The sequence below is a fragment of the Ambystoma mexicanum genome, chromosome 6p (assembly GCF_040938575.1).
Source record: "Ambystoma mexicanum isolate Mex_15411 chromosome 6p, UKY_AmexF1_1, whole genome shotgun sequence".
In the NCBI taxonomy this organism is placed as follows: Eukaryota; Metazoa; Chordata; class Amphibia; order Caudata; family Ambystomatidae; genus Ambystoma; species Ambystoma mexicanum.
The window spans coordinates 1,253,222,569-1,253,248,685 of NC_090935.1; the positions used below are offsets into that span (position 1 = coordinate 1,253,222,569).

The 26,117-nt window shown below is 48.3% G+C and overlaps 1 protein-coding gene across 5 annotated transcripts in view; it reads right to left on the reverse strand.

Annotated features, from left to right (window-relative positions):
• Nucleotides 1–26,117, reverse strand: part of VPS13A (vacuolar protein sorting 13 homolog A) — a 2,994,934-nt gene that overhangs the window by 1,540,416 nt on the left and 1,428,401 nt on the right. For all 5 annotated transcript variants that reach the window (XR_011280366.1, XR_011280367.1, XM_069625905.1 and 2 more), the window contains one exon: nucleotides 9,621–9,751. Coding sequence is in view for 3 of the 5 variants with exons in the window: in XM_069625905.1 (XP_069482006.1) it covers nucleotides 9,621–9,751 (131 nt within the window). In the remaining 2 variants the exon portion in view is untranslated. The remainder of the gene's footprint in view (nucleotides 1–9,620; nucleotides 9,752–26,117) is intronic.

Sequence of the window (26,117 nt, forward strand, 5' to 3'; positions counted from 1 at the left end):
CAAAGCCTTCAAGGACAAACCCATCATTACTGACAGTTGGGGAAAGGGTTGGTGAAGCAAAGCCCCTTTCAGCAAGTTCTCTTGTAGGGTCCACCATGCTAGGTCCCAGGATACTCATTCTGTGTGAAAGTCTGATGTGGGCCCCTTAAACTGAGACTACTGACAGCAGAAAAGCCACTGGAGCAAGCTCAGGCAAAACAAGGATGCAGGAGGCCATGAGGCCAAGCAAGTGCAGAAAGGCTGAGACCGGAATCCTGTCCTGTGATTGGAGGATATGAACCATCTGGAAGATGTTTGCCACTCGATCCGAGGTGGTAGGCTGCTGACCAGGTGCAGATTGATAAATCGCAGGGACTGGAATGGAGAAACATGAGACATCTTGAAGATCAGGGAGAAGCCCAAGCTATGCAACAGGCTGGATGTACGGAAACTATGCACCATTGCCTGGTCTGGAAGTGAGCTTAGACGAGCTAGCCATCTGGTAGGGAAAGACGTGAACTCCTTCCCTCCTGAAGCATGCTGTAACCACTACCAGCAGCTTAGTGAAGACCCTGGGAGCCAAACAAAAGACTGACTGACATGACAATGAACTGGCAGTGGCAATGGCCCACTAAAAATGTCAGGTACTTTGTGTTTTAGATGGATTGCCACATGGAAGTAGGCATCTTGGAGAACTATGGATATTAGCCAGTGCTGCAGGTCGAGAGCTTGGAGGGTCATGGCCAGCATAGACATCTTGAACTTGTCCTTGCTTAGGTACAGGTTTAAAAGCCTCATATTCAGAATAGGACGCAATCATCCATCTTTCTGCAGAACCAGACAATAGACTAGTACCAGCCACCGCCTTGTTCTGATTGGGGCACCTGTTCTATGGCACCCTTTGGCAGAAGTTGACAAACCTCCTCCAACAGAAGATTGTCAGGAGGCAGGCAGTGGTTGGTTGGAGGATGGTCTGGAGGGTGTTCAGCAAAAGGGAGACAATATTCCTGGTGAACAACCTATAAGGCTCAGGCATCAGATGTGGCGAGGCACCATTTCTTCTGTAACAGGAAAATTTACCCCAATGCATGTGTTTATGTTGGAAGTCTGTATGAAAGGGGCTTCACACCTGGGGCTGCTGCGGGCACGGCAGAGGCTGACAGGCACCTCGGCCCCTGCCCCAACCCTGGCAGTGCTGCAATTGCTGACTGCTCAAGGAAACCTAACACCAGCCCCTGTGGATGTAGGAGGGGCAAGGGTCGAAATCCCCTACCTCTACCTGAGACCTAAGGACTTGCCAATCACCTTTGAGAACCATAACCTTTGAAGGAACTCGTCGGCCTTTGTCCCAAACAGGTGGTTGCCATCAAACGGCATATCCAGGAGTTTATCCAGAACATCAGGGGCAAAGCTTGAGGTCTCATCCAGGAATAAACCCACTAAACCCACAACACAGTCCCTGTAGCCATGGTTTGTATCACACAGTCAGCTATGTTGAAGCCCAACTGTACAATTTGGCAGGATGCACCCCTGCCATCACTGACCAGGGCCTCACAGCCATCTCTAATCTATCTCTTCAGCATGTAGGTGCTCTGCTGCAACAGACGTTGCAGACCAGAAACCAAAACAGAATGTGGCCAGGGCACAGGAGGTGTTAATGGCCCTTAGGCCCAGACTGCCAGGGTCAAAAACCTTCCTTCTCCAGGAATCCAGCCTCTTACTCTCTTCTCTGCTAGGTGGCAAGGATGGGAAGGAGTAGGTCTTCAGGCGAGCTGTGGCAGCCTGGACCAAAAAGGCTATATGGGGTGGGCTGCAAGAAAAGAAAAGTCGGGTCAGAAGTCGCCCGCATATGCTATTTCGCCAGGTCACTATCCACAGTCTGGACAGAAGCTGACTTTGTCCATAACTTTAGGGCCTTGGCCATTAGTTGTTGAAATGAAGCCTGAGGTTTTCCCAGAGTTGGAGCAGGAAGAACATCAAACTATGGAGGCGTGTCCAGCCCACCTGCTTCTTGTAAATCAGCAACAAGGTCCATCAACTGCTCTTCATTTTTGGACTCCTCAGGGAAATCCCTAACCTTCCTTGAGCACAAAGTTTCGAACCCAAAGGGGATGATATTCCCCTCCTTTTCAAAATGTCCTCCATTTTATACATTAATACAACCCCTAGAGAGCAGGGTGTTTTCACGACGAACCCCGGTGCTGTGGGAAATAGAGCTGGCATTGCAGGATCGATGTCTGAAGACAGAGTGGTGCGGCATAGTGATGATCTTCAGCTATTGGAGCCTTGGCTGAGGTTACAGGGATAGAGTTGTGGTTTTTCACAGGGTCTCTGCTAGCTCAGCCAAGCGTGGAATATGTCGATGCAAGATGCTGTCAGCACGAGGGCCTTGGTAGCCTCCTATTTCTCCATTGTGGAGGATTGGGTTGGGAAAGGTAGCTGTGGCACGTTTTCCTCTGTGGAGTTCCCTGGAGCGGTGATTTCTCTTCTTCGAGGAAGAAGAATGGTGCCTTGAGGAACCCTCGAGTGAGCGCAACCTCTTACAATGCTTATGATGCTTCTTTTTGTCCTTCTGGACTGTAGAAGTTCTTCGGTTTTGGGGTCCAGAATCCTTGTGGAAAAAGGTGAAAAGTTTTGGTGCCCATGCCTAAACGGCCTTATGGTGCATTAACTGACACACCCGCAGTCCTGTGTGTCTTGTTCTTCTCCCAAACAGTATATCCAAATCCAGTCGGGGGTCGAAAATGGACGTTTCACGTCCCCAGTAATACAGGGCTTAAATCCTGAGGTCTTTGTCAGATGTGGCGGTTTCCGGTCAAAGGTTCGAATCCAAAAGGATAGAATGCCATAGGGTCGAGTCAATAGGACCTAAAACAAAAGGGTCGATTTTAATAAAATATATATATATATATATATATATATATATATATATATATGGGATACATTACTCACCGTAATCGTATTTCTGATGCTTGTATCTGCTTAGATTCACATGCTGTGCATAGGCCGACATCTAGTGGAAGCTGCGGAGTATTACAGTTTGTTTTTCGAAAGTCGAAAATGGGCGTCGACACAGGCGTGCCAGTAATACTATCCCTAGTGTGACGTCCACTGTACCCAAGATCCCTCACGCGTGTAGGATCCTCAGATTGTATTTTTTCTGACATGAGGAAGCATGAGGAGTAGCGTGAGTACAGATAATCCAAGCAGATAGACAGAAAGGTAAGACTACAAGCAATCATGCGCCTTCTCTCGGAGGGGAGGAAGGGTGGGTCGCATGTGAATCTAAGCAGATACAAGCATCAGAAATACGATTACGGTGAGTAATGTATCCCTTCTGAGGCTTGTGGAATCTGCTTAGATCACATGCTGTGCATAGATTAGCGAGCAGTACCAGAAGAAGGAGGTGGGATGTGAGAAGGGTCATGAGCAAACAGGTGTCTTAGAACCGCTTGTCCCACTTGTGTATCTGTCTTGGAATGAGTGTCAATGCAGTAATGCTGAGTAAAAGTGTGAATAGAGCTCCAAGTAGCCGCTTTGCAAATGGTGTCGAGGGGAACATTTGCAATGAAAGCCAGAGTGGCACCAATGCCTCTAGTAGAGTGGGCCCTTGGCGTAAAAGGCAGAGTCTTTTCAGAAAGAGAGTAACACAGCTGTATACAGTTGATAATCCACTTAGCGCCCTTAGAGACGCGATCCCCCTCTCTGCCTGTAGCTACGGAGACAAACAGTTGATCTGTTTTCCTTAGCGGTCTGGTTTTATTTACATAGTATAGGACCGCCCTACGCACATCTAGGGTGTGTAGTTTCACCTCAGCCGAGCTTTGCGGGTTTTGGAAGAAAGCCGGAAGTTCGATGGACTGGTTTACATGGAACTTGGATATGAATTTAGGTGAGAACCTAGGGTGTGTGCGTAAAACCAGTTTGTCCTTGTGGATAGTAAAGAAAGGATCCTGCACTGACAGAGCCTGAATTTCACTGACCCTTCTTATGGAGGTAATGGCTACTAAGAAGGCCGCTTTATAAGTCAGGTGTTTGAGACTACTTTTATGCATGGGTTCGAATGGGGGTCCCATGAGCTTAGCTAGCACCACGTTGAGGTCCCATCCTGGCGGTGGGTTCGAAATAGGAGGGTGAAGTCTCTTTACTCCTTCCATGAAGGCTTTAACCACTGGTACTTTCCACCACGAGACCTTGTTATGGGATGTGGTGTAAGCCGAGAGGGCTGCCAGGTGTACTTTCAGCGAGTTAAAAACCAACCCTGCATCCAGCAGGTGGAGCATGTATGTCACAACGTTGGAAGGAGTGCAATCAACCGGGTTGATTTGTTTATTCTGGCACCAGATAACAAATCTTTTCCACTTATCAAAGTAACAGTGCCTTGTATTTGGTTTCCTGGACTCCTTTAGAATGTCCATACACCTCTGTGGTAATTTGAGATGTCCAAACTCTATGACTTCAGGAGCCATGCTGCTAGGTTCATAGAGTTGGGTTCCTGATGCACTGTTTGACCCTGTTGCTGGGACAGTAGGTTGTACCAGGCTGGGAGTCTGATGGGTTCGCACACCGCCATCCTGCGTAGGTGTGGAAACCATGGTTGTCTCGCCCACATGGGAGCAACTAGGATGAGCGTCATCGATTCCTTGTTCATCTTGTACACCACCTTCCTGATGAGAGGAGTTGGTGGAAAAGCGTACGCAAACATCCCTGACCAGTTCATCCACAGGGCATTCCCTTGGGAGTCCGGCTGGGGGAACCTGGATGCAAATCCTGGGCATTGTTTGTTTTCGCTTGTGGCGAATAGGTCTATAGTGGGGAAACCCCACTGAGAGAAGAGATCTTCTACTACGTCTCTGTGAAGGACCCATTCGTGTTCTTCTGGGAGGGAGTCTCTGCTTAGAGCATCCACTAGGGAATTGAGCTCCCCTGGAACATGTTGCGATGACAGGAAGATGTTCCGTCTGAGTGCCCATATCCATATTTTCTGGGCAAGCTTGGATAGATTTGGCGAACGAGTCCCCCCTTGCTTGTTCAGATAGAACATGGCTGTCGTGCTGTCCGTCCTGATCTGCACCGACAAGTTCAGTAGATGGGGCTCGAACGCCTTTAGCGCTCGGAATACTGCCAGAAGCTCTAGCAGATTGATGTGGTTCTTGGCTACTGAGTGAGACCAGAGACCCTGAGCTGTGTGGTGGAGATGGTGAGCTCCCCACCCAGTCAGGCATGCATCTGTAGTCACCACGGCTTGTACTTCGGGATCGTAAAAGGGTTTCCCCTTTGCGAGATTCTCTCTTGTCCACCAGTGTAGGCTCTGTACGAGTGTTGGCGAAACGACCACTAGATCGTCCCAATGACCACTTGCCTGAGACCACCGTTTCGCCAACCATTCCTGCATGGGACGCATGCGCAGACGCGCGTGGGGGACCAGGTAAATGCATGACGCCATCATGCCCAGTAACCGCATAGCTTTGCGTACTGTTATCTGTTGACCTGACTGATAATGCGGAATTTGCAGAAGTATATTCCGAATTCTCTCTTCCGAAGGGAAGGTCAATCCTTTCTGAGTATCTAGGATAGCTCCTAGAAACTGTTTTGAGGTGCTTGGCACCAGACTTGACTTTTTCTCGTTGATGGAGAAGCCTAATTCGTGGAGGAGGTCGATAGTCCTCTGAATGTTTGACCTGCAAATTCCTGGGGTTTCCCCCGTTATGAGCCAGTCGTCCAGATAAGGGTACACCGGGATTGCTTCCCTGCGTAGGTGTGCAGCCGCCACCGCCAGTACCTTGGTGAATACCCTTGGTGCTGAAGCTATCCCGAAGGGCAGTACCTTGAATTGGTAGTGGCGACTGTCCACCTTGAAGCGCAAGTACTTTCTGTGCGCTGGGAGCATGGAAATATGAAAATAAGCATCTTTCATATCCAAGGTTGCCATGTAATCCCCCTTTTTTAGGAGGGGGATTACCTCTTGTAGCGTGGTCATACGGAATTTTTGGGGCTTGACATACTTGTTGGCAGGCCGTAAGTCCAATACTGGGCGCATTGTCAAATCTTTCTTTGGCACAAGGAAGTAAGTTGAATAGATACCCTTGTTTACCTGGTGTCCTGGGACGAGTTCTATCGCGTCCTTTTCTAGCAGAATGGCGATCTCCTCGAGAAGGATCCTTTGATGCTCTAGGGAGTGCACTCTTTGTCGTGGAGGATGGTTCCGGGGACGCTGCAGTAGTTCTATACAATATCCTGCAGATACTGTTGACAGCACCCATCTGTCTGAGGTGATCCCTTCCCAAGCCTGGGTGAAGGTGGAAATGCGTCCCCCTACTGGGGTTGCGTGGCAAGGGACCCTGAACTGAGCGTCACTGTTTTGGTGGAGGCGTGCCACCTCCCTTGTTGGGGCTGCCTCTGCCTCTTCCACGACCTCTCTTGTTACCCCTGCCGTAACTCTGGGTAGACTGCTGGTTGTTATTCCATTGTGTACCCTGTCCCTGGGCATAGTTGCCTCTTTGTGAATTTTGGCCGCGTGGGCGACGAAAATTACTGTTCCCCCTCTGGTTAGGGGGTTTGTTGGTAAGCTGGCCAAGGGATTTGAGAGTCTCATATTCATCTTTGGCATTTTTAAGTGCGTCTTCGACCGCTTTCCCAAACAATAGGTCGGGTTCCGCTGGCTTGTCTATTAAAGAAGCCTGGGTTTCTGTCTTGAATCCCGACTGCCGTAACCACGCATGTCTCTTGATAACAGTACCTTCTGCTATCAATCTCCCTGCGTTGTCAGCGGCGTCGAAAGTTGCTTTTAAAATGCAACCAGACACGGCTCTCCCCTCTGCCGAGATCCGAGCCAGCTGGCCCTTTAACGGTTCTGGAGCAGAGGCAATGAGCGCCGCGACTTCTTCCCATTGATGGCAATTGTAACTAGCCAACAGGGTGGTGGAATTCGCAATCCTTGCATGGTAGGCGGACGTTGAGGCTACCTTCCTGCCAAATCCGTAAAGTTTTTTGCTCTCCTTGTCGGGAGGAGCTTCTGATGAAGATAAGGGCGTGCCAGCCCTTTTTCTAGTGTTGGTAACCACTAGGGAATCTGGTTTAAGATGTCCCCTTATATACAGAGGGTCAGACTGGGCTGCCCGGAAAATCTTTTCAATTCTGGGGTTGACAGCTCTGGTGAGGTTCGGATTCACCAGGGAAGGATCTATTCTTCGTTGGATGGATTTGAGGATAGGGATGGTCTGAGCGACCGGTCTTCTCTCTCCTACAAACTCCTCCGCGAAGTCCCTTTCCTCCTGTACACCGTGGGTGTCGATGTGGAAGTGTTCCGCTGCTCGAGCGAGAACCTCGTTAAGGAGGGGCTGGTTATCAACTGGAGAGTCAGTAACTGGGGCTTCGCTTTGTACTGGGGAATCTACTCTGTAAATTTCCTGCTCATCTTCTCCCTCCTCCAGGTCCTCATCCTCTGCATAGTAATCTGTCCCGGTTTGTTCTTCCATAATTTCAAACTCCTGGTCCTCTTCAGGGAAAACTTGTCCCTGGTAACTGGGGAGTGGAGTAGAATATGGAGTGGAGTAAGGCTGAACCTCGAAGGGTTCAGGTCTTTCGAACCGGGGCTTTTTACTTAGCGGGATAGGATCGGAGGAGCCTGAGGGTGTGGCCCCTTGAGGGTTATATGAAAGAAAGTGTTCTGGGTTCTTATCATAAAAATCAGCCAAGGAAGACATCCTAGACATAACCCTGTCTATGTCTTCACTGGACCATTCCTTGGAACAGGGTATTACTTTAGCAGGTGATGATTTATGGGACTTTTCAAGGGTAGACTTGTGTTTGCTTGTCTGCCTAGGGTGAGAGGATGGCTTTACAGGGGTGGAAGGCTGTGCTTTCCGCTGTTTCCCCCACTCCCCGTGCGTGGAAAAATGTTTTCCCTGTCCCTTGGAGGCCCCAGAGACTTTCGACGCCTGGCGCCGAGGGTCTGGAGAGGTATCTGTGTGCTTCGGGCGTGGGGCCTCACTGGTGTTAACCGCGGTCTCGGTATCTTGGAGCGCGGCCTGGGGGTGGAAGTCGTCTTCGTCTCCCGACGATCGAACTTCCGTTAATGTGTATAGCGAGGCACTCTTGGCAAGAGTGGATGATTGCCTTGCGTCGTGAGGTGATCTCGATCGAGAGCGCCCAGAGGACACCGAGTCGGACCGTTCTTTTTGTGCCTCTTTCCGGGAAGTCGACGTCGTCGAGGTCCGGTTGGTCTTAGTGTGTTTAGTGTGTGTTAGGTGTGTAGCGCTTGCGTCGCCGGGGGTCTTCCCCATAGCTGCCCTGCCGGACGACCTTCCGAGGTCGGGGACCTGCGCTCGCCGGCTGTCTTTCGACGCCATAATGCCCTCGCCGTCCGAAAGTACGGCGTCGCTGCCATCGCTGAAGGCGCCCTCCGCTGCCATGGCCTCCTGCCTGGCGTGGTGGGCCCAACGCTTTGTCGAACGGTCCTTAAGTGTCTTAGGTTTAAACCTACTACACGCTCTGCAGTTCGCTTCGGGGTGATCCCTCGGCAAGCAGAGATTGCACGTGGCGTGCCTGTCGACCCAAGGGTATTTGCGATTGCACTTGGGGCAGAATTGAAAAGGGGTACCCTCCATACGCACCTTAAGGCAGCGGGCTGCTAAGTGTAGGAATATATAAAATGTAACTATATATCAAGAGTGAAGAGTATGTACCACCCCCCACTCTCCCTACTTGTAAGGGCCGAGGCCAGCGGCCTACTAGGCCCGGGCCGAGGCCAGCGGCCTTCCGAGGCCCAGATCCGTCGTGCAGCAGTCGACGGTCGATGACTTCTCCAGCCGTCGTCGAGGTTGAGGGTCGACGTTGGGGTGGGGAAGGGAATGAATAAGAATTATAATTATAATAACAGCAAAAGTATGGCTAAGGCCAGGGAACTCCGCAAGATGCTTCCGACCAGTATGGCGGAAAAAAACAATCTGAGGATCCTACACGCGCGAGGGATCTTGGGTACAGTGGACGTCACACTAGGGATAGTATTACTGGCACGCCTGTGTCGACCCCCATTTTCGACTTTCGAAAAACAAACTGTAATACTCCGCAGCTTCCACTAGATGTCGGCCTATGCACAGCATGTGATCTAAGCAGATTCCACAAGCCTCAGAATATATATATTGTTTTTGGGTTTTCGTATAGGAAAGAAAAAAGTGGTTTTTACCACAAAAAGGGGGTTTGGCGGGGACCCCTCCCCACCCCCAAAAAAAGAAATATCGACCCTTTTGTTTTCGGTCCTTTTGATTCGACCCTTTTGTATTTCGATCCTTTTCAGTCGAACCTTTGACCTATAACCAGATGTGGCATGGTGCAAAATGTAAAACTTCTAATGAAGCAGTGTTCCTGAAGCGAGCATAGTGTGGAAAAAAAGGAACGAAGGTCATGGGGTACAGTGCTTGAATATATACTGGCCCCAAATTCATATCTGGTGCATAGAAACATCAAGCAGAGCTGTGCCCCCCTGGTGGTGTAAAAATTATCAGAAGAGCAACTGTGCTAGGAGATAGATGTGTGCCAGAAAGGATCCTATTAGAAATAGAGTGCGGTAGACTGACATATGATACGTTGTGTACAACTAGTCTGGTATATTTATCTCCAATTGATTGCAGTCTCCTTACCTGAATTTGGTTTGAATTTGGACTATATAAATTCAGTGTCAAGGAGTCAAATTGGAAGTCCAGTTTTAGGGTTGTTTTTACTTTAACAGGTGTGTATGTTTCCACCACAGCGGCTGTAATTACAGTTGTACCTTAAAAGAAATAAAAAGTGATGCATGAATGTGGGCATTAACAAAGAAGAAATGTTTTTTATTTAAATTGCAGCAAACACATGCACTCAACAGTAATACGCAACACTATGTTCAGCAACTACAAAAATAACAGCTTGAGCTCAGCGTTGTTTGTCACACCTGAACTAATCATATATGTTTCTCTTGAAAACAAGCAAACATTTTAAAAAGCATTCCACGGGCCATTTCTTGGCTATCACTACCACTTAATGATGTAAGAGAACTTTTAAACAGCCAAGACAATGCTCGTGGTTATATGAAAGTTCAACATCAATCATACTTCCAGAAAGCTTAACTGAGTTCCACGTAACTATACTGGCTTCCATATATAGGAACCATATAAGGGTACCGGTGACAGTTAACCCTTACCGCCTTACTACGAGGTCCCTTTGCGGGACCCGACCTTAACGGCTGGTGTAGACCAGCCGTTAAAGTTGGGACCCACAAAGGGGCCTTGGTGCTAATTACGGTACCGCAATTTGCGGTACCGTAATTAGCTCCTTCCCCATTCCCATTATGCCCTATGGGGCAAAAATGGGAATGGGGAAGGGCCATGGAGAAAGGGCGAATTACCGCCCCGCCAACCTTGGAATGGGGTTGGTAATACCACTTTCCTCCATCGTGGTACCGGTATGGTACCGGCGGCAACCATGGTGCTAGTAGCACCATGGTTTACCGCCTACCGTGTAATGAGGCCCATTGAATACTAAACTCCTATCAATGCAATAGGTTTGCCACTAGTTGTGTTCAGGTTGAACAAACCCCTTCTCTACTCCAGTAGCCACAGTTAGTAGCCAAACACGGTAAAGCTAAAACAAAAATCCCCAAAAATTGGGGAAAAGTCACTGCTGCCACCAGCCTAGCCTTTTAGAACACCTAGAGTAACCAAAAATCCTCTGAGTGTTAGTCTAGGGCAAAACAAAAATGTACCCCATTGTACCATAGTGTAAGCTGCACTGTATAATTATAAAAAGGGACCAAAAGTGATACAAAAGCAACCAAGAGGAGTAACATAGTAACACGACTACGGGAAACAAGCTTTCCCAGTACTGACAGCCTGAAGGACATATCATTTTGAAGAAGCAGCCTGGTAAAATGACAGACACATCTCAGGCAAAAATAGTAAAATGCCAAAGACACTAAAGTAACACAGATCAAGCAGCTTGTGAAGCTGCCACCGCAGGCCTCTGTGAAGTTTGTAATGAAGAGTATGGGTTTGCACAAATAAAGCTGCTTTTGAGTGTGGATTACTCACTCATTCTTGCATACTGCAAGCCATCAGAATCAAACAGTGTGTAGGAAGCTCCACTCCTCAGTCCCTGTAGGTGCATTCACTGCATAGCAGGGAAATCTAAGATGGTCTACATACCTTATTACATCAGCCACTGAATTGCAGGATGGCCCCAGGTATATTCGGGTACTGATCTTGTAGTCCAAATGATTTGTTTAGCAATCACACACACTCCCAGCAGCCCACACACGTGAACACACTTTGGACCCGACAACCCTTAAGGAAACCAGCTAGTATAAAAGGGGTCCATGCAGGACAAAAAGAGTGGGAGTTAGGAGTAGAGGTGTTTGAAGCACAGAGATATGGCATGAAGGAGGTTGGCAGAGAGCGAGGGGAGACAGAAGAGTGAGTAGAGAGAAGAGTGAGGAACAATATAGAAGGAAGCTGAAGAGGGAGAAAAGAAAGTGTAGCTTGAGAGGAGGAGACAATACGAGAAGGATTGGCAGAGAGAAGATAAGAAAGGGAAGGAAATGTGGAGGTGGCGAAAAGATGGGAAGCAAAGGCACGGTTGGAGGGTGGAAACAAATAAATAGATGGAGAGGATGATGAGGAAAACAGCAGAGGGGGAAACCTTTAAGACAGCTTTGGAGGAAACATTGGGTAAAGAAGGATAAGACTAAGGCAGCAGAAGGGAAGAACAACAACAAAATAGAGGTGGAAAGAGGGGAAAGATGGAAGGAGATGAAAAGGGAACCAAAGGATGTTAGAAAGAAGAGGAAAAAATCCAGTGCAAAGAAGATTAAGGAGAGAAGGAAGGGGTAAGACAATCAGAAACTTTTCTGCCGCTCAAGGCGGTTCGGGGTAGGGAGAAGCACAGCTCCGCGACTGTACCACCCGACGAGACTACGCACCCAAGCCAGACATGACGTCGGCAGCAGCATATATAGAGGTGACCGCAACCTCAGTTCCACCCTTTCTCCCCTAGCAGTCTAACCCTGAGGGACTGCAGAATTAAGGTGTACTAGCTACCTAAAGACGGCCAGGTAGGGATGGCGAAGAGGAATCCGTGGGAGGAACATCCACCTGAACAATACAGAGAGGCAAGTAATTTATTCTTCTAATGGATTCCTTCCTCCCACAGATTTCTCATCTATGATAGACTCCACTCCCAATGCAATACATATATCTGGAAGAGGGAGTAAGCAAGGACACCACCTAGACCGAAATCTCTGGAAGACTGCCCTACCAAAAATGTCATCCTGTCCCGCAAGTGTATCCAAGCAGTAATGCTTAGCCAATATGTGCAGATATGTCCATGTCACCCCATGGCAGCTGACCAGGACAGGGACTTCCATCTGCAGGGCAGAGGTTCAAGCCACTTCTCTGGTAGAATGCGCTATGAGACCCCAGGCCCTGAGACACTCTGGGACATCCTTGCCAGCCAGAACATAGCATTCCGAGATGCTGATAATTATCCACATTGACTGGGTCGGTTTAGGGACAGCCCTAGCCATTACAAGCCCCAGCATAACCCATGGAAAGCTGGTAATCTTTCCTAAACTCTCTACTACGAGAGACATAGGCTCGCACTTGGACCAGCTGATGAAATCATTCCTCTGCATTGGAAGGTGAGGTGGAGGAAAATACACTGGAAGATTGATCTTCTGAAAGCAATGTAAATCCAAGACCACTTTTGGCAGAAAGGAGGGCCTCACTCTCAAAGTCATCTTCTCTTTGGCAAAAACTAAAAAGGGTGGTAAAAAGGGTGGTAAAACGGATTACACTTGGAGTTCACTCACCCATCTCGCGGAAGTGATGGCAACCCAGAAAATCACCTTAAGGGTGAGAAATCTAACAGAACGGCAATGGAGTGGCTCAATTGGAGCACCCATAAGGAATTTCAAAACTAAATAAAAATTCCACACAGGAACCACAAACCGGCGGGGGAGGAAACTGGTTTCACAAACCCTGCAGGAACTGTAGAACAGTGGAGATTGTGAAGAACGAGCCCCTGTTCAACGGTACTTGTGAAAACCAAAATAGAGGGGAGGTAACCCTTTACAGTGCCGCCGACAGGTTAAAAGATCCAAATGCTTCTCCTGGCACTAAATTGAAAAACTACGCAACCTGCAAGAATAGACGGAATTCGTAAACAGGCCTCCTAGCTGAAAGGAGTACATCAAGGACATTGTCCGGCAAGTGCAACTCCTTGTATCTCAGGCGCTCAGTAGCCAAGCATGAAGGTTCAGGCTGCCGAGGTTCAGGTGGACAACCCACCCCTCCGACCGGCAGAGCTAGTTGAATCTCTTCAGAAGGCCCCAGGGAGGGCAGATGTTACTTATTTATTTCATTCGTTGAAAGCGCCCAGACCCAGAGGTATCACGGAACTAATACATACTTAGTAGCAGATGTTACATTACAATCATGACATAATAGACAGTGAAATGTTTTCAGTTTTTTTCTAAAGGCAAGATAGGAAGGCTCATTCTGGATGTCAGGAGTCATTGCATTCCAGAGTGCAGGGGCTATGACTGAAGCTAGCTCCCCCTGCTCTTTTTCTGTTGCATCTTGGTGTGACTAAGGCCTTGGTAGTGGATGAGCGCAGGGAGCGTGGTTGCAGTGGTTCAAGTATATGGGTGCAGTGTTGTGCAGGCATTGGTGAGTGAGAGCTAGAATTTTAAACTTGATACAGGCTTTGATGAGCAGCCAGTGAGTCTCTTGTTTTGTCTGCGAGATGGGATTTGAACGCTTCATATCCCAATCTGCCCACAGGGCCTTCTTTTACATGAGCTGAAGCTTGGTTATGTTTTTGGCCGAGGTGCCAGTGAGAATTGCGTCAGAGTAGTATAATTTGCTTCCAATGATGGCTATGTTATGTTAACGTAACTTCTAAAGGACGACATTCGGGCAAAGACATCTTGGCGCTACTCATGGCAAAAGAGAAAGAAAACAGTCTAAAAAAGGTAAGTGTTCAGTGCTTGATGAAAGGGAAGATGGGAGGAAATGGCCCGCATTGAACATGAAAGAGAATTCCACAAAGTGGCTACTGCGACCAAAAAGGAGCATCCATCAACCTGGCTAAGCTTAAACCTTGGGAAAGAAACAAGAAGAGCATTAACCGAGCGAAGGGCTCACCAAGGGTAATAAGGGTGGAATTTCACCTTAAGGTATGGCCGCTTGTCCATAAAAGACACTATAGACAAGACATAATGCCTTGAAATTATTACGCTGGGCTAGAGGAAGCCAATTAAGCTTCCGTAGCACAGGTGAGATGTGGGCACGGCGAGGTGTGGCAATGGCTACGTGGGAAGCCGAACTTTGAAGGACTTGCAAGCGTCGCAGAAGATAGGCAGGCTGTGACAAATACAGAGAGTTGCAATAATCGATGGAGGAGACAACCAATGCAGGACCACTGGGGCCCAAAACTGCACTGGGATAAGCGGGAGGACATAATGGAGCATCTGAAGATGGAAATAGTTCTGCTGGCACACTGCCCCAACTTGGGCCTCCATAGACAAGGAGGCAGCTATTTACAACAGAAGATACCCAACTACTGGGACTGGGGAGGGAAAAGAACCAAGAACAGATGACCAAAAAGCAAGGGAGGGCGTAGATGAAGGGTCTACCACCATCACCTCGGTCTTACCTCTGTTCAACTTTAGCCAATGATCCCCATCGATTCTCCCACAGCCTCCATACAGAAAAGGTTTGCCAGCGGTCTGAGAGAAAAGAGGAGAACCATGAGAGAACCGTTCCAGAGAAGCCAGCCTCTGCAGATGACCGATCAATATGGGATGATCGACCATGTCAAAGAGCGCAGAGGTCGAGAAACAACAAGGCCCCTGTGCCGCCCTGATCACGTATGAAGGCCAGATCCTCAACAGCGTAGCCCAGCACGCACTCCGTTCCTCTCCCAGGTCTAAGGCCAGAATGGAAAGGATGGAAAAAAAGGGATTAAGAGGGTCCAGTGGAGGCTTCTTCAACAATGGTATTGCAATGGCATGCTTAAGAGATGTCTGGATCAACCCAGTTTGAAAGGAAGCATTAACCGCTACCGTAAGCAATGGCACGATTTGAGGCAGGATGTACATCAGGATATACAATGGAATAGGATCCATTGGAGGTATGGACTTGAGCTTAGAAACTGCACTGACCTAGAAATATCCTCCAATGAAAATATAGCAAAGGTAGTCCACTGACTGATGGGTATTGAAGTAGCTAGTGAAGTGTAAAGGAGAGCCGATCTAAGTCAAGAGGAGGCGATGTCTGAGCGAATCTTGTCAATTCTATGGACAATAAAAGCAGACAGGTCGTCACAGAGATTCTGAGAAGGCAGGATCAGTTCAAGAGGAACAGCAGAAGGTGAGCGCACAGTTTTGAACAACTCCTTAGACTGATTAATGGAGGTTTCAATATGTGATGAGACAATGGTGCATTTAACGGCACAGATAGTTTTATGATAGATGGCAGATGGTAACAAAGGATTAGTTTGTTGCAGAATCATACACCACATGCCATTTGCATTTGGATTATCTGTGGAGGAGATGATGAGAACAGAGTTCATCCGAAAATCAGGGCTTGGAATGCCGCGCTCTAGGTTTAGGATTTTTAAGGGGAGGCCAAACTGTCAGCCACTGCAACAATAGTGGCAGACAGAATGCCCAAATCAGCCAAAGTAAGATCAGAGTGGGCCACCCTTAGTAGATTAATAATGTCCTCTTTTGGCAATGAACGCCAAGCAAGTCTAGACACTGGGTAGAAATGAGGTACAGAGGGGCTTGAAGAGAGAGTCCAGCAAAAGGGATAGTAAGATGATCGGTTTACAAGACAGGTAGCCCCGAAAACAAATACCTCATATCTAGGAGAAAATTTCAAGTCCAACGTATTACCCAGGCTGTGAAATGGCTTTGTTCAGCAACTTCAGATACCAGGTTTTCCAGGCCCAGTCCAGAGTAATCAGGATCAACATGGTTCGGAACAGGCGCAATCTCATGAGAACCAGTGGGATGACTGGGATTGGCTGGAATGCATAAAGAGGTTCAAAATCCACTTGACTGCTAGTCTGTCCCCAAGAACTCCCTCACAAGGAAATTACACAGTTAGTAAAGAGATCCATTTGAGGAGTCCCCCAAAAAAAGATCTCCGCCAGAACTCCCTGGCAGAGCTCCCATTTGTGGGAGGCCGAAGTCTACCTTTTCAAGGCATCCGCAGTGACATTCTCTCTTCCGTCTAGATGAGCCTCCGTCTGAGAGACACTATTCTCCAGAGCTCAGAACCACAGTGACATTGCTTATCTGCACAGAGGCAAGGTCGCCACACCACCTCATTTGTGGACGTAGTGCATGGCCACTATATTGACAGTTAGGACTAGTACAGTCTTGCTTTTCACAGAAGGGAGGAAAGTGGCCAGAGCCAGCCTGATCACCCACAGCTCCAGCAAGTTGATGTGTTCCCTAGACTGCGTGGGAGACCACAGTCCACTCCCAGTCACGTATGACAGGTGAGCACACCAACCAGTCAGAGATGCACACGTGATGACCGTCAACTGGGGCCAAGGTTGACGAAACTACAGCCCACTAAGCAAGTTGTGCCATATGGCCCAAAACACAAGATGTGACCATTGGCAATGGATAGGCCACCAAAGTGATCCTGTGCGAAACCACAAGGCCCAGAAGTCGCAGGAAAGTCAAGGCCGGGACTTGTTCCAGGGATTGCAGGACATTGACCATCCGAAAGATGTTTGCCACAAGGCCCTCGGTCTGTAAAGCCATGCCCAGGAGAGTGTCCAAGACCTCTCAAATAAATCGGATGTACCGGGACAGCAAAACCTGAGACTTTTTGAAGTTCAGTGAAAAAGGCCAGGCTGTACAACAGAGTGCATGTGAGGAACAGAGGCTCTCACAGTAGATCAAGGAATGAGGTTGAACTGGACAGTCATCCAGATAGGGAAAGACAAGAATGCCTTCCCTCGTGAGGAGAGCCACAACCACTGCTTGAAGCTTGGTGAAAACCATGGGCACCAAAGAAAGACCAAACCTCAGGACTTTAAACTGGTAGTGATGTTGACCGACCATGAACATCAGGTACTTCCAATGAATCGGCCCGTTGAAGTATGCATCTTGAAGGTCCCGCAATATCAACCAGTCCTGCAGCTCGAAAGCTTGCAACATCGGAGCCAGTGTAAACATCTTGAACTTGTCCTTGCACAGGAACAAGTTCAGCAGCCGTAGCTCCAGAATGGGATGCAAGCCTTTGTCCTTCTTCAGCACCAGAAAATAGGTGGAGTACCACACTGCTGCATCGTTCTGAGCGCTGTACCCGATCAAGCGTGCTCTCAGACAGAAGCTGAGGGACCTCCTCCAAGATTATGGGATCCGAAGATAAGGGAGTGGTGTTAGGCAGAAACCTGTGCAGTTCCCTTAGGGACCACTGCAAAAGATTTAGGACTACAGGTGGTTGGCAGTAAACCCAATTGGTAGCAGTCTGTACCACCCAGATTTACCTGGTAGCTGTGGCTGAGTAGTCAGACCCCTCTCAAGATGAGTTAGGCAGTATATAGAGTATACACAATAGGTACAGAGATACAGTAGCACAAGCAAACACTGACCAGAGCTTTGGTGTAAAAGTATATAATTATTTATTTAAAGACACACTTGTAAATTACACTAGCACAAAGAGAGGTAAATAAATACAACACGCAGTCACTATTATATATATACACCCCTAATTACTTATTAGACAAGTCTTAATGAGAAACACCACTTATTTTCAGACAGAGGTGAGCGCTTAACATAAGATGGCACTCTGATAAGTTATAAAAAAAGGGAGGGAAAAAGACAGAGTTATGAAAGCACACAAATTTCAATACTTTTCAAAGAACCACAGTGAGGCAGGTTAGGCAAAGTCTACTGGAGAGCAAGGAAGTTCAAATGCCAGGCCCACTCTTAGAGAGAGCAAGCAAAATGTGTCCAGGATCACACAGTGGGGTTATGCCCAAAGAGTCTTTGTAGAAAGTTCACAAAAGATTGAGATCAAGTCAGGAAAAGTTAGTTAACAGGTCCCAGGCTAACCCAGGTTAGAAAGTCGAGGATTTACTGTCACCCCGAACGATCTGTCGCAAGGGAAGCCAGGCGGGACACAGTACCTGAAAGTGGGAAGAACGCTCCAGCGGGGGCAGTTGTTCCTGGCAGCGGTTGCAAGTCGGTGTTTCGTCCAGAGGAAGAGGAGGTCTAGATGTGGAGGAAAGCTGAAGGTCGTTGCACTGCCAGGGAAGAAACCAGCCGCGGAGTTTCCCGGTTACAAGGTACCACGGTTTTCTTCACGGTAGTGGTAAACCGTGGTATTCCGGTTGCCGGGGTTCTTGGCACGGGTAAGGCGGCCACGAGATGGTCCAGGAAGGTGAAAAGACGGGCAAACTGGTTATCCCCACCAGTCAAAGGAAGAAGACTTTCCGGGCTGGAGATCTCCTCTGTCGTCGGGAAAAGTGGTGAGACGGTTCAGCAGGGCTCCACCAGTGGTGTCGTTGCAGGTCGGCTCGGCTTCTCCCTCCTCGGATTCTTTAGGTCCTGTGGCGACTTCTGAAGTTCCAGTCCCCAAAGCCCTGCTTTTTATGCAGAAAACCCCCATTCATTCAGCCTAGCTGTCACTCAAACATGCTAAGTGGTGAGCCAGCCAATCACACAAGAGTGCGACTTGAGTTGCCGAGGCAACTCAGTCCAGGGTGCCTAAACCCCCTCCCACACTCCCTGTGGTACCCAGACAGAGTGGCACCACTTTTGGAGGCTTCTGTGGAGAAGCCCGCCAAAAAGTGGAACAAAGGCCTCGACTTGGGTTGGAGTCACAGAAGCGAACACAAACGCCATTTTGGAACCAAGTTTCGGCAAAAAATACCAACCGGTGAATTTATATTAATTTAATAAACCGGCGGTATGTTCGAGGCTATTTTAAAAAGTGGTAGCCTCGAACAATGGGAAAATACCATAGGAATATATTCGCAGTCGAATATAAAAAGTAATATCCACTGCCACCAGCCAAAACTCGGTCGGGGGAACTGGACAGTGCCCCCTTGAACAACAGACCCCGGGGCAATCGAATTGCCCCGACCAGTACGTCCACAATAGGATGGTTTGTACTGGTTCTGTTCACAATTTGAGACTAGTAAAGCCAATGGTGACTTTACATGCCCTGGGAGACAGTAGTCAGTCCCAGGGTTTGGAGTCTATGTTTGGGGGTCGCTACGACACCTCTGGGTTACTGCAGAGAGGGTGCTGTGTAACCCACATATCAAAAACACATGAAACCCTATGGGGTAAAGGGCCCCATAGCCCATAGAACACATACAAAGTCAAAGGAACACCTTAAATAATCTCTAAGAATGGGAGAAAAAGAGTCTCACTCTTAGCAGGAGAAAAAATAAACCCCAAAAATCCAGCAAAGCTGCTGGGGGACTCACTAGGTTTAGGAAATTAGCCTTTACAGAGAATTCTCCCTAAGAAGTGGCGCAAGGGCTCTGGTCCAGAGGGCACTGTAGGAACGGGAGGCAGTATCCCTGTAGGATGGACTGTAAGGCTTACATGTCAGATGTGGTCCTCGACCATTATGGGCTGAACACCGGAGTTGAGTGGCATAGCCTATCACTGAGGTTTTGCACCTTGGGTCGTTGGCCACGCCACCCCTCTCGGCACCTCTACCTCTCGTTAAGTGCCTGCCCTGCATTATTCTTGGGGCAATTTGACCAAGGACCTCCTGGAGCATAGGCAGGGGAGGGATGAAAACCCGGATCCAAGAGCTGTGGGGAGGGCTGATGCACATCAAGCACCAAGGACTTAGCCATTGCCTTTGAAGACTGAACCTTCTGGAGGGAATCATCAACCGTAGCTCGAAAAAGATTTTGGCCATGGAAAGGCATGCTCAACAATTTGGCCTGACTATCATCCGCAAACCCTGGAGTCCTCATCCAAGAATGGCGTCTGACCGCAATGCCCGTGCCCACAGCTGCCCATGGCCACAGCTGCCCAAATGTCAGAGAACTTTGTCATGGTGCAAGAGACATTAATGGCACGCAGGGCAAGACTGCCCAACGCAAACACCTTACCACAGGTGTCAAGCCTCTTACTTTCCTTGTCCGGTGAAATCCCTCACTTCCGTAGAACTCAGGGGTTCTAACCCAAAGGGAACCTAGTCACCCTCCTTGTCATAGATGTCATACATCCTAGACATGAAGGTGTCCATAGGGAGCCGAACATATTTCCGTGGAGCCATGATGTCCATGATGATGATGATCGCCGCTGAAGCCAAGGCCTCAGCCGTTTTCTAGTCCAGGGCCCAGTCTGTAGGGGTGCAGGAGTGGTCCTCAGCGGATAACCTGCCAGTCGGAACAGACGCAGTGAAACACAGCCGACAGCGAGGCTGCCTGAGCAGAAGGTGCCGAGGGCAGTGTTGCCAGTTTCTTTGCAAAGATGTCTAGCATCTTAAGGCGGAAGTTCTTCCATTCCTCCAGAGTGGAGGATTGTGTAGGAAATTAAACCTGCACGGGCCACACAGGAGAATCCTTAGAGCGGCGGCTGCTCTTTTTTGAGGAAGTGGAGCCATCCTCTCTTTTGAATGGCGGTCTGCACAGGCAGACCTCTACTGAGACTGCAGAGTCTCAACCTTTGCCTTGTGGACAAACGTGAAGATCTTCGCCGTCTATTGCCAGAGGGCCTTTGGGTGGACTGACATGACCCGTACTCTTGGGTGTTGTGGTCCTTTCCCAAGCAGCAGAGACAAATCTTGTGCGGATCAAAGACTGACACTTGCCAGCCACAATCAGCACACGGTTTAAAGCTTGAGTCCTTGGACAGAGAACGCATGGCACAGAGGAAAATAATTTTAAGCTCGACGGGTGTGTTCACGATTAGCAAACAGAGGGCCTTATTACGAGTCCGGCGGTAAGCCTGCCGGTGCTTCCAGCAGGTTGCCACTGGGCTCGCAACACTTTTCCAGTGCCCAACTTCCCGGTGCCACCGGGACATTACAAGTCCCGGCGGATTGGGCTGTCGGGCGCTGGAAAACGTTAGCCCTCATTCCCGTGGGAGTACCATAGAACTCCATGGGTATGGGCACCCAGAAGCACTGGCTCCGTAGCCAAAGGTGTCAGTGCTTCCGTGACAACTCTGATTTCTGGGGCTGTTGTGCTCGGCAGGTCAGATCTGCTGGGCTCACAGGCCCCGGAGAGCAAAGTTGTAGTCTGCCCGTCCAGAAAGGGTGCTAGTAAATTGCTACCGGCATCCTTATTTCTGGACCGGCAGACTTGCAAAGAGACCCAGAGAGTGCAGAAAAAAGATACCGAGTTTATGGTGCCTCTATATATATATTGGCCCCAAAGTCACGTCCAGCGTGGTGTGAGTAGAGGCGTTGGGCAGAGCTGCGCTGTGCCCGCTGGCGGCAGAAAGGTTTCAGAAGAACACCTGCGCTGGGATAGGAATATCATAAATGAGGAATCCGTAGAAGGAAGGAATCCATTAGAAATAGATTTCAATCTGTATTGCTTGTTTGGGAGTACCCTTTCAACAGGGTTTCCAACTTTTTAAAGCACTGTAACTAGTACTGTGTTGACTTTCAGACAACCAATATATGTACTAGGAAATCCTTTCGGATTACGACAGCTTGCATCAAGGCAGGCTTTAACATCCTCATCAATATGTGAACTGAAGCATGTTGAAGCTGCTACTACAAATCTTGTCTGCTCTCTAGCGGTAAAATCTGCTAGTGTGTTGCACAGAATCTGTTCTATGTGCTTTAGTGTGTTACCCAAACAAGACGATTTACTATGTTGATGTTCCAAACCTTCTGCCAAAGCATCTATATACTATCGCTCTACCTTTAGAATCTTTAAGACTATTTTGTACCCACAAGCAAAGCTGAAAGTTGTATCCCTTCACTACGTATTCTTAATCAGAAACAATATGTGTGTGCTTGTGTGGAACTACCTGCTGGAGCGCCATTAGAATACATTGAAACTCAGCTGTCTGGGTTAGCGTATCTCCCTAAATTTCAAAGATATTATTATGGTTGAAATAACCCTTAACAGAAGCACATGCAGCTGAGTAAGACCACTATATCCCAATTGCTGGAATTGCTGAGCAATCCCAGTAAAAAACTTTGTACAGGTGTTGAAGGAAGAGACCGACACACAGGTGGCACGATTGTTGCTAAAGACTTATTTATAAGAAAAATAAAGGAAAAACCCTACCTGGCCCTATTACTAGGAGGTATTTCCCTGCCTCACCTTAATACTAAGGATATATCAGAATGTCCGTAATGTAAAGAATCAGGAATAAGATGCAGACACAGGTGTGTCATGGTGGTTGGCAAAGACTTATTAACACAAGTAAAATGAGGGTTGGAGAAAATCCTATCTCGCCCTAACTCAAAGCAGGGTTTTTCCCTACCTCAACAAAACTAAATGGTGTCCATGTCAGACTGTCCAAGATAAAGTTATCCGTCCTGTGTCTAAATCCTAACCTGACTCTTACATGCTAAACTGTATATAAAGTGAAAAGGGAAATCTCTCTCAGCTGGTCACTCACAGCTGTTTTCCAAAGTTCCAACTTAAAGATCCAAAGAAAAGTGCAGAAAATAAACAAAGTTACACAAGTCTCAGGGGGCAGGCGGGCTTCCCTTGCCCTGAGTTTCTTCAGGTTTCGTACAATAAACACTCTCAAGGGGTATGGAATTTCCCTTAACCTTTCCCACATTTCTACAATTCACAATCTCAAGAGGGGCGATGCCTCTTCCCTTGAGCTTTACCAGATTTCCACAAGGTCAAGAAGCAACTCCACTTCTCTTAGCATCTTGACGGCACTAGGGGAAATGAATCCCTGTCCACAATATTTCCCAAATTCCAGTTCCACAGGGGTCGACTTCTTTCCCCTGGATTCCACATGCTCCATAAAATTCAACAAGCTTGAAAGGGAGTACCAGACCCTCCTTTGCCAGTCTGGTACACTCTAATATTATGCTTTCAATGATTTTGATCAACACAATTGGGTGAGGGTCCCAGAATTGTAATCCTTCTGCCTGGTATACTCTCCTGCCAGGGTTTTCTTGTCTTGCTTATGTGTATTTGGGTGCGGGTCCCAGACTCACACTCCTTATCCCTAGTATATTCTCCTGCTAGGGATTTCCATCAATGAACAAACGTTCCATCTTTCTCAATGTTAAACAGTTGCAAGATTTGACATTTGCTTATTTATACACTGGGTTCGGACCTGTGCTCATTTGCCTTTGTTTCACTTAACAAATGTCTCTGCATCCCAGCTACCCTGTTCGGGGTCTTAAAGTTCATACAATTCTGTTCTAACGGTACACGATAGATGCTATGAAACGCCCAGCATCCCAACTTCCCTCTATGGGCTCACCAGCTTCATTCGGCAGCTTTGGCATACTTTGTGGTGCTCAGTTCTCCCAGCAGCTTGCTTCCTTGTCTGACAGGCGTCATGCTGACCCTACAGTTCCCACAATGCCTTGGACTTTACTCAGCAGCTTCATCTGCTCATTGCATTCACACAGTGAACCTCCCACTTCAAAGCTTCTTCGGAAAGCGCCTCCAGGAGCCATCTCGTTCCACAGTGCAGCTTGCTTCCATCGGATTTACCGACATGCGTCGGGGAGTAGTGAGGCTGAGAAATTACTTACCATAATGTTCTTTCTATGGATTCTTCTCCCGCAGATTCTTCATCAGATAGATATTCCTTCCAGATTCAGCTGCACAGAAAACCTTTCGACAGGGGGCATAGTTGATCTCGACTCAGCCGTCAATCCGCCTTGACTCGATGCTTGGTTGTCAGGCGACGCTGGTCGTCGTACATATACTGCGTCACTACGCCCTGTACATCAGTTCCCACCCCAACCTCCCAAGCTCAGCTTATGCAGGGACAGAGAAGAATTAGCTATAAAAAGAAGGCCAAACTGCCAAAAGAGGGTAGAAAATCAAATCCCAACTGGGAGATTTTTTATCTTTTTTTTTTAAATGGAGACCTCAGAAAGCATGCATTATTGAACCAAGAAGGGGACAGAAGAGCCATCGTTAATCCTCCTCTCAGGAGAAAGACAGCCACCCACTGAAGATGCTTTCATAGCGGGGTTGGATGGGAGGGGTGATGAGGAATCTGCAGGAGAATAATCCATTGAAAGAATATTACGGTCATTTCTCCTTGAATGGATTGTCTTTCTCCCACAGATTCCTCATCAGATAAATTCCCAAATCTCGGGAGGTACCTCTGCACCTTCAATAGCAGGGCTAGCAGTACTTCCTGGAGCTCTTTCTCTGGTTGTCAAGGATGTGGTGGTGGCCTGTCCGGCAGCCCTTTTCAGAAAGGCAGATGGAAACCCCACTGCATGCGCTGAAGTGCCCAGGTGTCAGAGGTAATCTCCCGCCATTGGGCTAGGTGCTCTGTCAACCATCCTCTAACCTGGGAATTGGGAGAGGAAGAATCAATGCGGCTTTGAGGGAGGTGCCACCCCAGTCACTGCTGTCGCTGTCTGCTGGCCTCCATAGGTTCCCACTGCCCCTTCTGGAGTGCAGGAAACACCTCTGCCCCTGCCTGGCTTGCAGGAGCTGGGCATACCTGCAATAGGGGACATAGTGCAGATAGCCTCTACCCCTTGATGAGAAACTAAAGGCAGGTTTGGTCTGCTGTTGCACAGCTAGGCCACCTGACTTCACAGCAAGCTTGGACTTTATGAATTTCTCCAAAGTCGATGGCCTTTGGGTCGAAGAGGTTCTAACCATAAAAAGCAATGTCGAGAAGTTTATTTTGCACATTGGGGGAGACACAGAGGAGTGCAGATGAGCCTGCCTTCTGAGAACTGTGGCCATCCCCATTGATCGTACGACGCAGTCCGAAATCCAGGCCTGTCTGCAAAGACTGTAGGGCCCCCTCTTTGCCATCGTCCACCAATTGCCGGAAATCGTCCTGCATCTCCCTCACTGAGATGTACTAGACCGCATGTTCAACAGCCTTCCACAAATCGAAGGAGGATTTAGTGAAACCTCAGGAGCCATTAACTGCCTTTTAAGGCCATGCTACCAGAGGAAAAGATGTTCTTCAGCAATGTTATGTTATGTGATCCATTTCGTATCCAGAGGTACAGCGCTACTAACACCAAACGGCAACCTAGCGCTACAAGACTTTCAGAACACCAATGTTGGCCAGCATAGGCTATCAGAAAAGCAAGGTTTTTAATAAATGTCTGAACTGCAGATGAGCCACAGTGGACCATAGTTTGGCAGCCATCACAGACAAGGAACGACCACCAATTTGGTCAAATCGAAATCTAGGCACAGAGATGAGAAATCTGCCCCCAGAGTGCAGAGAACTGCAGGATACATAAGGGCGAAACCTATGCTGCAGGTAATCAGGTTCCACAGCATGGAAGGCCCTGTTAACACGACACAGGAATTTAAAATGCACCTGGTTGGCCACTGGGAGCCAATTAAGATTGCAAAGAATTGGGGAGATATGATCCCTGAGTGGGGTTTCGGTGGTTAGTCTAGCAGCAGAATTCTGCAGAATCTGCAGGCGTAACAAAAAAGCCAGTTGGCCGAGGTACAAGGAGTTGCGATAGTCAATACGACTAGGAACTAAAGCTGCAACACACCAGGGCACGAAGATGTTGAGGGATAAGGTGCAGCACCTTTCCCAGAATCTTCAACTGAAAATGGCCAGCCTGACACACTGAGCGGATCTGAGTGGCCATAGAAAGGGACGCAGAAAGTTTAACACCAAGAATTCTAACAACCGACAGAAGCCAAAAGGAAGGAGTCCATCAGGAAGTAGCAGGAGCAGGGCCCACCACCATAACCTCAGACTTGCCACCGTTCAATTTTAGCCAATTGTCACTCATCCAGCTCCCCACAGCCTGCAGATAGTCCTTAAGCTGACTAGCATGGGAAGGGGAGAGCAGAACCAGACAAGACTATGAACTGCGTATCATCAGCTTAAGAGTAACATCTGAAACCGTGGGAGCAGATAAGAGCAACAAAGGCTGAATGTAAATATTGAACAAGGTGGGGGAGAGGGTAGACCCCTGTGGAACACCCCAAACCAGCGT